Source organism: Perognathus longimembris, chromosome 3, assembly GCF_023159225.1.
Source record: "Perognathus longimembris pacificus isolate PPM17 chromosome 3, ASM2315922v1, whole genome shotgun sequence".
Taxonomy (NCBI): Eukaryota; Metazoa; Chordata; class Mammalia; order Rodentia; family Heteromyidae; genus Perognathus; species Perognathus longimembris.
In genome coordinates, this window is record NC_063163.1 from 82,861,218 (window position 1) to 82,879,110 (window position 17,893).

The 17,893-nt window shown below is 50.7% G+C and overlaps 1 protein-coding gene across 1 annotated transcript in view; it reads left to right on the forward strand.

Annotated features, from left to right (window-relative positions):
* Positions 1-17,893, forward strand: part of Ksr2 (kinase suppressor of ras 2) — a 199,554-nt gene that overhangs the window by 112,688 nt on the left and 68,973 nt on the right. Inside the window, exon 6 of the mRNA XM_048340914.1 lies at positions 15,455-15,524. Coding sequence (XP_048196871.1) covers positions 15,455-15,524 — 70 coding nt within the window. The remainder of the gene's footprint in view (positions 1-15,454; positions 15,525-17,893) is intronic.

Below are 17,893 nucleotides of genomic sequence, written 5' to 3' on the forward strand. Positions count from 1 at the left end.
GTCAGCAGAGTCTTTGGGTCCCAATTGAGGGCCAGGAAGGTACACTAGCTTCAGCCTCCAGGGTGACCAGACGTGGCCATTTGGGGGCTGTCTTGCCTTGGGTTCAGCTCTGCCTTTGCCCCCCTCCAGTTGCATGGCTGGCTTTTGCTCAGTTTCTCTGTCTGCAGAAGCAGGGTGCCTGTGTCTCACCGCCACAGTCCTGGAGGTAGAAGTTGTGTGTGGACAGTGAGTGCCTCTAAGTATTCATGAGTCAGTGTGAAGGAAGGCCCCAGGGTGCGCACTTACCTGGCCTTACTCAGCCAGGGTCACCCCATGTCCTAGCGGGCCTCTCTGTCACTACAGTGACTGGCCAGTGATGAGCCAGCACCCACGTCCCTTGAGGCAGCACCGCCGGCAGCCTGGTGACCTGGGGCTGGGACAGAAACCCCACGGGGCCTCAAAGTGGGATGATTTTACTCCCTGGCATGTTGCTGACGAAGTTTGCCGAGCAGAGGATCCTAAGAAGCCGAGAATCGATCACTTCTCTGCCTAGAGCAGAGAGGTCTACAAGCAGGGCTTTTAAGAAAATGAGATGTGTGCTTCTCTCTGAGGGCCCGAGACAAGGAAGTCTAGTAGAAACTGAGTGGCTTAGAACAAGCATTTATACCTGTTTCATTCCTTTGTAGCTCTAGAAGCCAAAGTCTGAAGGCACATTGGAAAAGTCACCGTGTAGCACGGTGTGGCTGTGCTGGGCTGTGCTCCCTCCGAAGGCAGGAGGACAGGATCCGGCCACCCCAGTATGCCTTAGCTCGCAGCCACGTCCCTCTGGCTAGGTTCCTGGGTGCGTCTCCACACCCTCCCCCATCTCCATGGGGCTCCAGTCTGTTTTCTCTCTTCTTCGACGTTTCTCAATCAGGGCCACCAAGCCAAGTGTGGCTGCATGCTAACTTAATCTGCAGTGACCCTGTTCCCCAGTGAGTCATATTTAGAGGTTCCGGGCAAGGGTGAGTTTGGGGAGAGGGGATGACATTCTTCAGCCTCATGTAGGAAATGGCCATGTGATCTTCAGTGCTAAAGGAACAAACACGACCCATGCCTGATTCAGTTCATTCTTGAGCCAAGCAGAAGGGAGTGAAGAGGGACAGCTGTTAATTAAGCATCTGCTGAGTGCCAGCTTTACTCCATCGGTCCTGTAAGGAAGTAAGTCATGGAGAAATGAAGACAGAGGAGTTTAAGCCAGAAGTTCCCCAAATCTTCACAGATGACAAGGAGCAGGGCCATGTGATCTAACTCTTCCTAGCTACCGTACAGAGTTGCTCTTCAGTTTCTCAAATAATCCCCACAGGGAAGGAAGTAAATAGTCTCAGGCAGGGTGAGAGGTTTGGTCGGGACCGCCCCGAGATGTGAACAACTGGGGACTGCCCAGCCCCTTAGCTCCAAGGAAGATCTTTTGCCTGTTCTCACCCTGGGGTGATATCTAGGGCTGAAAGAAGCTAGCAGATGCAAAACCCTCCACAAAAATGTCACCTGGGGGCTTTGAGAGGGGCTCAGAAAACCCTGAGCTGGCTGTACACATTCACCCACAAACACCTCTCTCGTCCTTTATAGAATCAAGGTCCTATTGACAGCGTAAAGAGGCTGCGGTGTGCTGGGAGGCTGGGCGCTGGCTGCAAGGTGAAAGGCATAGATCAAGCCTTGAATGCATCTCCTCCACAGCTCATCAATTTGCCTTTGCTTGATACAGAAGCGGTGAATGAGCACACGCAACACATCCATCATTAGGTTCTGTTTCTCCCAGCAAGAGCAGAGCGCCAGGTAAAGGCGGTGGAGGGTGTGGTCCAGGGGTGCCATCAGAGCCCAACCCCACCGAGGAGAATAGAGGCAGGTGTCACAGCAGAGGCTGAAAGGAGCCCTGATTGTACTCACACCCCATCTATCACCCATCCATCACCCCATCCATCACCCACCTGCCAGGCCCTGGTTGGACACCTCTTCCTTTCTCCACTAACTATCAATCTTGTGGCTTTTGGGGGGAAAGAAAGAAAGAAACAAACAAAAAAACCCCATTGGAAATGATTGCCCTTTAGAATTAAGTTTGCTGAGTTGGAGAATTGGGAACCTGGGCTGCTTTGTGGATTTATGTTTTTCTCTTTGAGAGTTGCAATCAGATGTTCTTTGAGCATCAGCCTTGGGTGCCTTTGCTGGCTCAGACCCATTTCCTGGCATGATCCAGGGTGTGGCTCAGCCTCTGTACCTGGGGAGTGGTGACTCCTCCGAGAAGTGAGAGGTTTGAAGAAGACCAGGAACTATTTGGCTCTTGGGATCGGGGCTGGTGGGGACATGCAGGAGTGATAGACTTTGCCTGGTGGTACTTCCTTATCCCACGTGTCCTTCAGCTGCTCCCCATCCGGGACCCCACTTCCGCACTCAGTGCTGGGACTTGCATCAGGAGCCTCAAGATGTTTGGGGGTGCCATCCATTGACTTTCAGTGTTAGGAGTTTTGGTATCTGTTACCTATTTTTGTGCCAGTTCGGGGACTTGAGCTAAGGCCTTGTGCTCCCGCTTGTGTTTTTACTAGCTTATTGGAGATACATATCTCACAGACTTATCTGTCCATGGGGGATTCAAGTAGAAACCTTCTGATTTCAGCCTCCTGAGCGGCTAGGATTACAGGTATGAGCCACCAGTGCCTGATGTGGTTTTGTTATCTTTGACCTCTTGCATTGGCATTATTGGTAATGTGTGGGGTCGGTCTTCTTTGTCACAGCTCAGGGAGCGGGCTGCTGCTGGCCCCTTATGAGTGGAGGCCAGAGGCCGCCTACACGGCACAGCCTCTTCTAGACAATGCCCCGGCCCCAGTGTCACTAGTACTGAGGCCAGGAAGCTCTGCTTGGCAGTCTTGGGTCTCTCTGCATGGTCCCAAGAGCAGCCACATCACATTGACTATCTGGAACTTGATAGAACAAGCACTTTTTTTCTTGGTCCTCACCCTAAAGCCTACGAGAAAGCAGCCACTCCATGGAAGGGTATGTTAAATGATTCTACGTGTTTGAAATCCACTGGCCCAGAGCCAGGAGAGCCAAGGAAGATCGAGAGAGGCAGGCGTGTGGATGGGGTGGCACACTGATTCCAGTTACCGTCAGTAATTAGAGTTACCTTAGAGATCGCCCACGCACGAGACCCTTGGAGCGGCCAAATACCGTGCTGGGTAGATTCAGACGCCTCCCACCCACCGATCAGCACGGCTGCGTTGAAGCAGGGCTCCGGCAGCAGTGACCTCACTTGCGAGGCTGCAACCAGGGCTTGTCACAACCCCATAATCTCAGCAGACATCCTGGCCCCACTTAGAGATGCTCAAAGAAAGCCACTCTTTGGAAGAGAGATGTGCGACTTTGACCTTGGAAAGCTATCCATCACAGGGCTGTCTTCCCTGTGTCTGCAGAGTACAGACAGCGTGACACCACTTGGGATGGAGCGTTCAGTCTCCCAGGGCTGATCACACAGGGCCCCACGTCTTGAGTCCTTAAGATCTGGCCCCAGGGTCTTTTACGGCCATCTCAGATGGCTTTGTCCCTGACGAAGCTCGCTCAAGCATTAATGAGCAATGAGTCTGGGTGGGCAAAGCTCTCAGCCATCCCTTGTTCTATGCACAATTAACTTCCACTGAACATTAATGACAAGGTGGCTGCCTAAATGAAAAAAAAGAGAAAGTTTTCCCCACATTTCCACTGGGGGAGAATTTTCAGCTCAGACAGCTTCGAATGGCTCAGAGTTTAAGATCCGTAAATTCAGTTCAAGGCAATAAATATGTAAGTAATTGATGATGGATCATGTGGGGCACTGAAGCTCCATCCTTCATAGCAGGCAAGCGAGGGCTGTGGGCGCGCCTGAGGACAGCCTGACAGCCTGGGGACGAATGGCCAGATGAACTTGGACAGCTCCATTCTCCCCATATCTCACGGCTGTGTCTCTGTGGAGCCATGGCCGCTTTCCCAGAGGCCCTGCCCAGGTTTTGGCCAGAGAGAGGAGCTGTTCAGGAAAGCTATGGAATAGACACCCAAGTTTCTCCAGGGGTGGGGGGCGTGCTGCTTTGTATCCAGGACCCACTATGTGCAGGGCACTGTTGCTTGGGGAAGACACTCTACAAGATGGGTTTCCTCCCCCATCTCTATCACCATCTTACAAAGAGCCAGTTTCTACCCAGCCCTGGATTAGAAATGAATTCCCTGTAGGCATGCTTTGCTCCTTAGGAAATAAAGGGGCTTTGTGTCCGCCAGGGGTAGCCTGATACCTGGAACATGCAGTCCATGAGTTAGCTATTTCTGGGTCCGAATGCCCAGCCTTCGTGGTGGACTCTCTGTGTCTTGCAGTCCCCATTGTGCCCACCCCCCGTCAATGCCACTGCCGTTTCCGTGGGTTTATTTCCACCTGAGATGATGTACAACTGAATTGGATGGGTTGTGGGACTGGTGTTTGTCTTGATGGCAGGCATGGGCTCCTGTCTGTCAACTCCTGTTTTGTTCTCTTTTAAACCAGAGCCAGGCCAGGTTTCCCAATGAGCATTTTCCTTTGGGTCAAGCACACAGGGTCTGAGGTGGTTCTGTGCTTGCCAGCTGGGCCCTGGGCTTGGCCAGTCTCAAGGCTGCCTCTCCTCCTCCTGCTCTGGGCCTGGAGTGTTCCCAGTAGATGGTCAAGCCGAGTCCTGCCCAGCTCTACTCTAGTCTCTCCTGCTTTCAGAAGCTCTCAGCCAGACCACAGAACATGGAGTTCAAAAAGAAGGATTTGCTGTCAGGGAGAGCCAGGCTGGGAATCAGCATCCATACCAGAAGGACAGTTGTCCTGAGGGAACCTCTGGGCCTCAGCTTCCCCACTTACAAATTGGAATAGTTAGGACCTATCTCACTGATGGACTCATTTATCCAGGCAATGGATAGAGGTGGCATGCTCTGCCATCTTGGCCCTACTTCTGGAGGAAATAGGAGAACAAAACAGGTGGATTTGCTTCTGGGAGTTAATGAATGTTGAACACTTGGCCAGGGGTTGCAAACTTAGAATTTCAGAGAGATCTGCAGGATACATCAGAAGCTAGCATACTTGACTAAAGGGCTGGGTGGTAATTATTTTCAGCCTTATGGATCGTGGTCTGTGTTATAACTGCTCAGCTCTGCAGTCATAGACAAATAGGTGTGGCCACTTGTCCATAAAACTTTATTTATAAAAACAAACGGCGGGTCTACAATTTGCTGACATCTGAATTAAGTCACCACCGGGCATCCGATAGTTCCAGTGTGCTGATGGTTTGGGGAAACCACCAGCCGTCATCATTGCTTGTTGACTAGCGCTAAGACCACTAAGTAGCTTTCCCAGTTGGTGGCAGAAGCAGTAGATGAGCGCTCGCCTTGCTAGCTCCATTCCTTTTGCTGCTCTGCTTCTCTCTGGAGGTTTCAGAGCCTTAGTGTGTTCATCTGCAAATGGGATCAAAGGAGGCCCGGAGGGGTGGCCAGGTGAATCCTGGTGGGCAGCTCTGTTGTCCACCCTCTCGGCTGCGTGGGTGGCATGGGGTGTGTGGATTGGTGCTTAGGCAAGGACTGGCACTTTCTTCCTCCCTGCCTGCCCCTTGGCTGGCTGTGCAAGTAGACATGATTCTGATAGGCTGCTGTGATGGAGGACTTTGGAATGCTGGTTTGTAACATTCCTATCCCCTTCTACCACGATGCCACCTTAACAAGGCCCCCGCCACCCCCCAAGCACCCGAGGCCACCCCCTAGACAGACCCAGATGGGCTCCTTGTCTCATGACTCCTCTGCCTCTCTAGATGGCTAGCTAGTGATTTCCCCTTTCATGGGGTGTTTCCCATTTATTACCTCATTATGTAAAATGAAGTTGACATGTTGGGGCTCTCCTTTCCTCTTCTTAGGGACCAGCAGTGAGAGGGTAGCAGGGGGCATGCAGGTTGCTGCTGCTTTGGGTTGGGGACAGGAAAGAGAGGGAAGAAAGGCCGTCTCCCCATCATGCCCCATCATGGTCCCCTCTCCAGTCCTTGGGGAGTCAGCTCACAGTTTACTCTTCTCCCCACGCCCTCAGCCACCACAGCCCCCCATCTCCTGCCTGTGTCCCCCCTTCGTACAGCAGAGACCTTGGACCGGCCATCCATCATCCCACAAGGAGCGCCGTCACCCCGGTGACACAGGTCTCCCATTGTTTGGTGGCAGGGTTAAAAATTCTCGATACGCTTGAATAAATTCAGCGATGAGCAGATGATAAAATGTAATTGAATACCACAGCCGCCTTCTCTTTCTTTCCTGGTGGTGGAATTTATTTGATGCCAACCAAAAGGGTGAAATAAATCACAGGTGATGATTCCAGGTCCAGCTTGCTGGCCGGGAGAGGACACACGCTCTCCCGCTTCCCCCCTCCCCACCCCCGTTTGGTTGATGATAACGTAAGGGCGCTCTTGCTGGGCAGGGAGCAGCCAGGATGCAGGCCAGGCAGCCAGGGTCTTTTTCAAAGGGAACAGTGGTTTTTGAATGGGGACTATTAGAGTCAGTGTGGTTTATTGTCCTCCACTGGATCCTGAAGTTGCCTGTGGTTTATCTCTTATAACCCGAGTGGGGCAGGGGGACACAGGTGATACCAAGCTACGACTCTCCCGAGATGTCTTCTCTCCTCACCTCCTTTGCACACTCCTGTCCTTCTCCACCTAACATCGGCTCAGTGCCGTCTTCTACTGGAAGCACTCTTGGAAGGACAGGTCCTCATTCCTTCAGCCATGACCGCTCCTTCCCTCTAGTTGTCGCTCACGTATCTTTCGAGTCGCTCTCTGCTTTGATCAAGTGACAACTCTCTTAAGTCACAGTAATCAACTCAGACAGAAGCAGTGAGAGTTCATTTTCCTCTTCCTCAGCCCTAGGAGTTGGCTTGGTTTTTAGCGTGGCCTGTCATAGAGGCACTGCCTCCTGGAATGTTCTAGAGACAGCAAAGGATAGCATTGTGGTGGAATGTCCCTCAGGGCCTCCCCTGCAGCTCTCTTCTGCAAAATGGAAATCAAACAACAGCACCCTTTGGGGGAGGGGATCCTAGGACCCCTTGAGCCAGAGGATAATAGGAAGTGTTCCTATATAGTTTGGCTTGGAGACTGCAGGTCGTTTGTCCAAGAAATTCTCCACCAGTAAATTGGTCAAGGTGGGTCTTGAGCCCAGGGCCTTCTGACTCCACAGAAGGGAAAAAAATATCCTTCTGCCAGATTAGCCAAAGAAGTGAGTTTCCCGGCTCTAAATTAGGCATTGGCATACTTTCTCTGTACAGGACCAGGTAATTATTATTTTATGAGCAGATCGTCTCTGTCACAATACTCACACTGTTCTCACCGTGAGAGGCACCCACGGTGTCGCTGAGCAAGCAGGGGGGTGGGAAGGGAAACACAGATGCCAATCAAGCTGTGTTTACTGAGACCAAGGGCTGACTACATTTGACCCAAGGGTCAGGTTTGCCAACCTCTGCTCTAAATCACAGTCCACAGAGAGCTATGCTGTGTGCTAACTGGCGTGTTAATTCTAGAGGCAGACTAATGGTGACAGCAACAAAACCAGTAATCACTAGCCCCCCCCCCCCAGGCCCCTGCCGAGCGCTGGCCTCAGGAAATCGCCTTTCTCCTCTCCTGTTCCTCCTAAGAAGGGAGGAATCACAAGCCCCCCCTTTTGGAGAGGACCAAAGTGAGACTCAGGGAAGTCAGTTCCTCAGTGGCAGAGGTTATATCTGTCACAGAGCTGCGACTTCACGTCTCACGCTCTCTCCCACGCTGCACCGGGGCCCGGAAGTGTTGTCTGTTGGGAGCTGGAGGCTGCTGTGCTTCCACGGGCAGGCCAAGCTCACAGCTAAGTCCCATACTCAACGGACTGACACCCCACCCTGCAGGGTTCCCACTCCCAGATCACTGGCTCTGCGATTGGCCTTTATTTTTATCTCCATGCCAAGCAGGCTGGGCCCTGGCTCAGCCCTGATCACCATGACCAGGTCCCTTCTCTCCCATGGCATGGCTTCAGATCCATCCTGTCTGCACTGGCCAGTGCTGAGTGGGTCCCAGGAGGATGCCCTGGCCACCCATGGCCCTGGGCGACCATGTGTAGGCTTGAGGAGTTCTGTGGAAGAAATTTATGCCCAAATCCATGAAGCAACTTGATTGGACCCTAAGCCATCATAGAGCTGTAACCTTTAGAGACAGCCTATAATTAAAACACTTCTAGAATGGATATGTTTGAGTTGGATGGTAAAGCAAACAGATTTCTTCATTGCGGCAGGAATAACGTGAGTGCCTGCAAACATGCTAAGTTCGGTCTCTTGGCTAAATCAGTGGGATTTTAGCTAGTGACCGCCCCGTGGCCCTCAAAGAAAAGTTGAGTCGTAGAAATATTATTAGTTTTGAGTGTCTTTGGGGCCCCAAGAATTTGCTAGTTGATATGGCCACAGCTAAGCTCAGTTGTCATAGAGTCAGTCCCTCACGTGGCTCGGCTGGTTGCTTAAGGACAGTGTGGAATTCAGAGTGCTTCTGGCGGATGAGCTCTGGGGCCTCACTGGCATAGCTCAGACTCCAGCTGGACCGCCTGCGCTGAGACTATGGAGATGACAAGGAATAGTTTGTTTAAATCCTGCAGTGTAGGTCATGGCATACAGTAGGTACCCAATAAGTGCTTTCCACTGAAGATAATAATGCTGTGTTCTCAGAGGCTGTTATCTCCGTGGAAACGTTGAGGAGTAGGTGGCTGGCTCTTCAATCCAAGGAGCTCTCTGACTGGGAGATGGCCACTAACAGCTTCTCAATCTCTCTTCCTCCAGGAAGGCTTGGCTTTGCAAATTATCTTTGCATTTGTGTCAGAAAGCATCTCAACATGGGGGTAGGGAGAAAGCCCCAAGTTTTATAAGCCACTGGGATGGGCTTGGACGTCTGGCAAATGCTAGCTAGATAACTAGTTACTGTGTTGTGTGCTTTGTAAACGGCGGGTGCCACCCCTGGAAGTTGTGTGGACTTCATGGAGAACTGATTGTAAGAGGCATCTCTGCATGGTGGGTGAGCATGGTGAGGGCAACCCAGTACTGTTCCTGTGCCCACAAGGGCAGAACACTGCATGCAGGGCCCCTCACTCAGTCAGCCCAGGAGCAGACGCTAACACAAACCTGTGTTTCCTGCACAGGGAGGCTGGAGCTCAAGGTCCTTTCCCTCAGCCAGGAATGTTCACAGCTCAGATCTGTGCGATAGAGGCGATGCTTCTGTCCTTCCCTCCCTGTCAGGGTATCTGGGGGGTAAATCCATTTGGCTTTGCTCCAGGACCCACACCGAGTATGACTAAGATCCCCACAGACCAGGCAGGTCAGGCTGTTGTTTTATTTGTCCATTTGTTACTTAGAAGTGATAGGGATTGAACTCTGAGCCTGAGCCCTTTACCTGAACTAGTCTAAGACCATAATCTTCCTACCTCTGCCTGCTGAGTAGCTGCGATTACAGATATGTAACGCCATGCCCAGCCATATGTTTCTAGTTCACCAATGAACTTAACAGCTCTGGGTCAGAACTTATCATTTCATTCATATGCTAATTTATTCATCATTCATTTATCCACTGAATACACATTTTATCCCCTGGGTAGATTCTGAAAGGGATACTTGGGGGATATAGGGACAGATGGGGAGAGAACCTGTCCCAACAAACTCTCAGCCCTGATTGAATCTCCACAGTAGAAAAATTATAAATAATTATTTCAGAAACATATCTTGCTATCTTCTCGTGGCTGCCTTTTTTTCTCCTCCCCTGGGGTTCAGAACTATTTAAGGACCAGCCTGGGCCCTGGTGTGTACTCCAATGTTACAAAACACTTCCCAATTGTTTCCTTTATGGTCATAAAGAGAACACATGTCTTGATGTCTTGAGAAGGACACAGCTGTGGGGTCAACACCCCCCCCCCTTTGCTTTTCCAGTGAGTGCAGAGTGACAGGCTTGGTGTTTTCCTTGGGGGCTGCCGTGGGCTGTGGCGGCTGGAGAGGTCTGAGCCCCGATGGAGGTGGGAGTCAGAGGCCCGCTGGGCTGGGGAGGTCCCCTGTCTGCTCCTCCATTACCCTGCTGGGTTGACTCCCCTCAGCCACCAGAGGGAGCTCTGACATTCGTGAGATCCAGCACAACATCTGGCCTCTGGTGGAATGTGCATGGTCCAAGTCTCCGTTGTTTTAGGATCCCCAAGTCTGTACCGTTTTGCTTCCCTTTTTTAAAAAGGCTATCATTTGTAAACTTATTTACTTTCCCATTCTCCTGCTAGACTCTCAACCTAAAACTTGATGATGTTTCCCTGTCACCTGTTTAGTTCCTAAAACCATGTCTGGCACAACACAGGAGCTAGATCAGTTTCTTCCAGCTCCAGTAACAAAAGACAACAAACCCAGCATCTCAAAACCACACAGATGGATGAGCCTATGACACTGGGGGTCAGGAGTCAGGAAAGACCAGAATGAAGGTGTGAGCAGCGCTGCAAGTTCTTGCCTGTCCCAGTGTCTGCAGGTGGAGCTTCAGAGGTTAAAACTCATCCTTGGGCTCTTTCCAGACAGAGGGAGGAGGGACAGGCAGCATAGGGTGGGTTGAGGAGGACATAAGACTAGAAACATGTGATCGGTTCCCATCTATGATTTAAATACCTAATCTGCAATTGAGCACCTGGAGTTCCTTGTTGATTGCTTCTAAGCCTTGGTGTTTACGGCTGTGAAACGGGAATGAAACTGCCTGTTGTTTATTGGAGTCTATTGGAGTTTTGTGACCTGAATTCAGGATCCAAGTTCTGATCTTGGCTTGCTTTGGACAAATGTTCTAATTTTTTGACTTTCCATTGGCAAAGTGAGAGTGAATGATAAAGGCTGGCACTCTGTCACATTCGGAGATGAATTTATATGTTACATAATGTTGTTGGAGTGGGTTGGTTTGAAATAACTCGTGGATAGGGTAATACCCAATGTAAAACAGATCTGCAATTATTTCTCTCCTTTCCACTATTCTCGTTGTTTTTGTTTCGCAGCTGGGGTTTGAACTGAGTGCTTTGCACTTATGAGGCTGTTGCTCTCCTTCCAATCTATACCTCCAGGCCTGAGTGTGTGTGCATGTTTGATTATTTGTGAGACAGGACCTTGTTTCCTGTAGAGGTGTTGCACCTTGACTCCCATCCACCTGTTTTCGGCTTCCTGTCCTACCTGTGATGTCAAGTATGCATCACTATGCCCAGGTGACAATTGAGAGGATGGTCTCATGAAGTTTTCTGTGCAGGTTAGCCTCAAATCATGTTCCTTCCATTTTTAGCCTCCCGAGTGGCTCAGGTGGCAAGCATGAGCCACTGTTAACCCGGGTCTTTTCATTTCCTTTCTCTTCTGCTGCCTTTAGGCCCTCATCACCAAGTTTTATCTGATGTCTTTGTGTTCACACTTCTTTGTTCTTTCCCAATGCCTAACTCACCTTGTTAGCCTGACTTTCGACTCATCAGGCCAAAACTTGAGTTTTTATCACAAAGTTTAACATCATATGGACACTTGATTTGTTTAATATTGGTTTCTTTTGCTAGGAGTTCTGTGTGTCTTTCTGACTACTAAGGTGGTTACAAAGGCCAAGCTGTTAGTTTATTCTCCTTCTACTGAGAAGTATTTATTTTTGAGAGGGTAGAGGCATCTGTAGCCTCATGCAGAAGAAGAAGAAACCGTGCATCCACTGCGCTATCTTTCCAGGCACTGGAAATGAAAATATTTAAGAAGAAATGTCTGTGACTCTACCCCAAGCCCAAAGGCAGCTGGGATGTGTCTGCAGGACTTCTTATCAGAAAACGAGAGAGAGAGAGAGAGAGAGAGAGAGAGAGAGAGAGAGAGAGTTTCTGTGTGGGCACAGACATCTTAATAGGTGCTTTGATTGTTAAGCAGCAGTCTCAGGGTTGGTTTAATTGCTGGAAATGCAAGTCACCTTCTCTGGGATGAGAAGGCCTCAATTCTCATGGATTATCTGTCTGTTCTCCTTTCCAGTAGTTTCTTTTTGCTCTTAAGGCTTGCAGGAACAAATTGTAGAGCATTCAAGGAAAGTAAAGCGAGGCAGTGCAAGTTCAAGTCTGCACACCGACGCAGGGCTCTGAGGCTGGGGGCTGAGGAGGCCATGCTTGAGTAGCTGACAGAAGCCAACAGGAGGGGAGATCAAGCCTCCCAGCTCAATCCTGCCTGCTCTTCCCCGGGGCCCTGCCTTTGAGAACAGAACCCTGAGATCCCGGCCCCACCCTGGGGTCAGCTCTATGCTCTCAGGTCCAACTCAGCTACCACACCAACTGCCTGGTTTGGTGTTGGTGGTTGTTTTGGCGACTGGTCATGATGGCACTTAGGGAAGAGTTAGCTAGAGAATCAGGGATTTTTTTTCTTATTTTATTTTATTTTTGTGCCAGTTCTGGAAATTGAACTCAGGGCCTGGGTATTGCCCCTGAGCATTTTTATTCAAGGCTGGTGCTCTACCGCTTGAACTGCAGCTCCACTTCTGTTTCTTTGGTGGTTGATTGGAGTTAAGTGTCTCACATACTTTGCTACCTGGACCAGCTTCAAACCACAATCCTTAGGTTTCCACCTCCTGAGTAGTTAGGATGACAGGTATCAGCCATCAGTGCCTGGTTAAGAATTGGGAATTTTCAGCCTTGGCAGTCTTAATATGTTGAGCCATTTCGGGGCGAGAGGAGGGTCTGTCTGTGTATTATAGGATATTGAGCCAGCCTCTCTGGCTACCCCTCACTAGATTCTAGGACACGCTTGTGCGCATGCGCACACACACATACACACCCCAAGATGTCCCCCAGATATTACCAAGTAAGGAAGCAAAAGCTCCTCTAGCTGAGAACCTAGAGGCTCCGGGGTGGGTGGGGGGGAGGTGACGACAATGAAATGCCACTGATACTTGGCTGTGTGCGACCTCTATCGGGTTGCTGCACCTGTCTGAAATCTTGTGCCTGAGATAATGTCGTGGGCAGAGTTCCCAGGCACAGCGTGGCACCGCACATGTATGGAGGGAGCAGTGTACACTGTTTCTATGACAATAGTCCTGGGTTTGGCACACATACACACACACACACACACACACAGTACACTTGGCTCTAGGCAGTGTGCTGTGAGGAGGGGATACAAAGGCGGAATGTGGCCCTTGCTTCTGCAAAGGTGTGCAGACTTGTTAGTGTGTTACCAGAGTCTTCACTCATGGCAGACATTACTAATTGGTCTCCATGTGCTTTCCTGGGGAACCTCAGCATCCTTCTCAACACAGCAACCTAGACAGGCAGTACTAGTGGCTCATGGCATCTCTAGTTTTCTGGATGTTTCACGAGAATGAAACCCACCCATTCATTACCTATGCATCCACTTATCCCTCTATCCATCTTTCCATCTATCCACCCATTATCCGTCCACTCATTCATTCATGAGAAGGCTAATAACCCTTCTCCAGCACGTGAGTGGCAGTCACAGGTGAGATCTTTGCTCTATCCCCAGTTTCAACTCTTAGAGGAGGCAGGAATTGGAACAATAGTACATTTGAATTGTTTTGCTTTCTTGTCTTTCCTTTTCCTGTTACTCTCAGAAACTGAAACATGATGGTGGGGGGAGTGGGTTTTGATGAGTTTTATTTTTCAGTTAAGCTAGAGGAAATTCCACAGGCTGTGACAGTGATTGATGTATCATGTTGTCTGTTTCTTGAGTTTTCTCTGCCCTTTTGGGCTCGGAGAATCATTAGCTGTCTTAGAAAGGTTTCTAGCTTTCCAAGGGCGCCATTGGGGTCTCAGGAAACAGCTTTCAGATGGCTGGCGACAGTGTCAGCAGACAGGAGAGAGAATGAGTGGACTGGGGTTAAATGCTCCTGATGGGTTCTGACATGCCTGCTCCCTCCCTCCCGAGGAGAACGCTGTTCCATGACAATAGCTGTGAAAAACGAGGGACATCTGCAGCCCTGAAACAAGACGGAACCATCCATCTGCTGGGAACAGAGAGCTCCCCTCTCCCTCCTGGCTCCCAAGTAGTTCATCTTGGTTCTTACCTCACCTCTGGGGCCACGGGGGGGATGAGGAGAGGCTGGTGTGGGTGGCCAAACAGTGAGAGAAGCTGGGGCTGGAGCTGGGCTCTGCAGGAGACCTTGAACCCACCGAGGGACAGAGGGACAGTGCACTGGGATTCAGCCTAAACATGCAAGAAATGAGACATAGGAGACACCTAGTCTGAAGTCTGCATAGTTTATTCATTCTTTGTTCCTCTCATTTGTCACTCCATCTATCCACCCATTTCAGCTACCCATCTGTCCACCTACCTATCTATGCATTATCAGTCCATCCATCCATCTACCAATTATCCATCCACTTACCCATCTATCTACCCATTCATTGCCCATTATCCATCCATCCACCCATTTGTTATCTATGCATCCACTTATCCATTCATCCATCTTTCCACCCATCCACTCATTATCCATCCACTCACTAATCCATCCATCCATCCATCCGTTCATTCATCTATCTGTCCATCCACCCGTCCACTATTCTAGTATGACATTAAGTGGTATGTACTAAAAGAAGTTAACTAACAAAATAATTTACTGCAATAAAGAGGAAATGGGATAGATTACATATAGTTTTCTGATTTTTGGAGGATTCTTTAAAGTTTGTTTCATTTGTTTTGTTTTGCTTTTAAGTCAGGGCCTCTCTATGCAGCACACGCTGGCCCTGAATGCTCAGTCCCCCTGCCTCAGCCTCTGAGTGCTGGGATTAGAGGTGTCACCTATCAGGTCTGGCTTGAGAGTTTGCTTTTAAAGTAAGCACTTCAAGTGGGTTCACTATAAAAGTTAAGGAAGTAAATTCATGAGTTGCACAGCTGTGTGGCAGAAATGAGGAGAGTCAGGCTGGCTTGGCAGGCTCTGGGAAGCGCCATAGACAGCTTTACCACAGCACAGGCTGGCAAGTACCTCCAGCCGGAGGTGCTGCTGCTGTGCGGCCTGTGCTAGATAAGGCTTTGAACTGGTGACCCGTCCTCCCCCAGCCTCAGGGTCCCCCTCCGTGCAGTGGGGGAGCTGGCAACCCTGTTCCTGTTTTGAGGACGTAGCTGGTGATGGGTGGCTGCGATTCCTGTGACTCATTGGCACATGCCTGGCACCTGCGGAGCCCTCCGTGAATGGAAGTGATGGCTGATTCTGTTCATTCTACAGCTGGGTTCTCCTAAGGCATCCTCTCGCTGTCCTGCCCCAGGGAGCCTTGCAGTCATGGATGGAACAGTATTCTGCTGCTGGTTGCCTTTAGCAGGTGAAGGTGGCTGGTGCCCTTCCTGCAGCCAGCTGTCGTTCCTTTCCTTCCTTCTTCCTTCCTTCCTTCCTTCCCAGGGCCTGAGTGGAGCCCCGGCAGCCCCCTACCACAGTGTAACACACCTTTCTCCTCCACTCTTCTCTTTCTGTAGACACACTGTCAGTGCCGCGCTGGTCCCCGCAGATTCCCCGCAGAGACCTGGGCAACTCCATCAAACACAGGTAGGCTGCCTGTGTGCACCTTTCGGCCCCGGGTGTGGGTGGGTGGGGTAGGACAGGATATTTGGGCCCAGCTCCTTCATTACTGTGGCAACTGGAGGTCGAGATGAGTGCCTGTCATTAAGCTGGCCCTTTGCCAAAGCCACCGCCCGTGCTCCACATTCAGAGCATAAAAGCTGTGAAACCTTGAGAAAGTTGTTTAACTGCTCTGGGATTTCTTTTTCATCAAGTAAGTCTTCCTACCTCCAAGATGGTTATGAAAACTAGGTGGGATGAAAGCACACACACACACACACACACACACACACGAAGTGCTTCTCAAAGGACCAGGCACATAATAAATGCACAGTAAGTGCTGTTGCTGAGTTAAGTGCTTAGGTCCTAATTTTGGGTGATTCTTACCCAGGAAACACAAGGTTGTGGGCTGGTCCTTTGAGCTGGAGGTCAGGCTGGAGCTGCAGCTGGCAGGGTGACAGGGTGACCTCCCCAGGATCATGTCTGCCTTTGTTGGGAGTGGGTTTTAGCTACTAGTCTGCCCTTGTAACAAGTTCCTTAGCACCCTTCCCACATCTTTCTCTGGCTTGTTCCATTGCCTTACAGATTCTTTGGGTTGAATATGATCACCTCCATTTGCTAAATAAGGAAATTGAGCCCTTGGGAGGAAACACAGTGAGGTCAGCCAGCCAGCGTGGGTGTCGCCCCTCTCCCCCCTCCCCCCCCCCCCCCCCCCCCCCCGCTCTGAGGCCTCTTGAGCCAGCAGAAGGTCCCATGCATGGATTCTTTCCTCTAGATTTTTCTGTCGGGGTTGGAACAGTGAGGAGGATGGGAGGCCTTTGCCCTCAGAAAGCTCTCCTGCTAAAGGAGACTCAGCCCACAGACTGTGACAGTCCCCAGGGATCCGGACTGGGCGAGGGACACACCAGGGGTGGAAACATAGCCACAGCCGGAGGTCACCCTCACTGGAGTAGCATCTTGTCAACGGCTTTTGAAAGAAGTATGCTGACAAGATAGTTGTCAAACCTCAGATGAGAAAACATTGGAGGAAGCTGTGAGAAATATGTGATAGATGCCAGTGGTCAGGCTGTGAGCTGCAGAGAGGAGACACAAACATGAGGCCCTTCACTGTGGTGGCTGCCCACAGCACCTGGGGTCGGCCACACCCACGATTCAGCCACACCCCCAGAATGGCCACGCCCCTGACTGAGCTTGGCCTCTGGGTTGGCCACGCCCCCCGCTTGAGCTGGGCCTCTGGATTGGCCACATCCCCCATTGAGCTCTACTTCTGGACTGGCCACTCCCCTGTCTCAGCCACACCCCTGACTCTGATGTGTTCCTAACTTGGCCACACCCCTGGTTTAGTTCCTCTCTGGCTCAACTATACCCCAGGATTGGCCACAACCCAGATTTATCTTCATCCCTGGATTGGCCCCACCTCTACCATCTACATCCTAGCTCAAGGCCATTTCCTAGATACTGATGTCAGGGGCTAGAGATGGGCACTCAGCCCAGCCTTGGTGAAGAAATGAAATAAAAATCCCGCTGTCTCTCAGCAGTCACTTAAGCCAGAGCCAGGCAACAAGGGGAGCTGCCGCTGGAGACAGGACAGGGTTGGAAAGGAAATTCTTTCTCCCACCTCTGCCACATACAACCGCTCTCTATCCCCGCTCTGCTGGCTGCTGGGAGAAGAGCTGCCCTGAGCAGCTGACACCGTTACACTCATTGGCCCTGCTAAGGGGGCCCAGTGAGTCTTGCCCGCCCCTCAGTCCAAAGCTGGGGGCTCTGCTCAATGCACTGCTATATTTGCTTAGACACAGAGTCTTTGGGCTCCAGCTTGTTCTGTTTGGAGAGGGATTGACCCAGATTGCCAGGATGATGCGGTCGAGGGAGCTGCCTTTCCCTCAAAATTCTCTGCCTCCAAGTTATATAATCACTTCCCATTTCCCGTTTGACACTGGAAGCGGCGAAGATTAGATACGACTCCTGCCGACAGTGGCACAAATTGAAAATTAAAATTAACTGTGACCTGACAACCTTCAATCCTTTTCCTGGGAGCCTTGCTTGGCTTGCCGCTGCCTCCGCCGATGGGATCTGGGGATAGAAGGCACCCAGCAGCCTTGTCGGGAGTTAATCAAACGCGTTCCTACCTACACTGGTAATGGGGCTCCCTAGGAGACCTCTAAACTCTGCCTTTGCAGTTGGGGAGGGAGGCGAGCTGATGCTTGAAGGCTTTCCCTTTGCGGGGAGGACTCCTTCATTCCAATAGTTTGGGGCTCCATTCCTCCATTCTGAAACCAAACTTGCCCTAGAGTCTAAGACCACCCATCAATTTTTGTCTAGTGAATGAAATAGGCTTATCTATTATAAATGCTCAA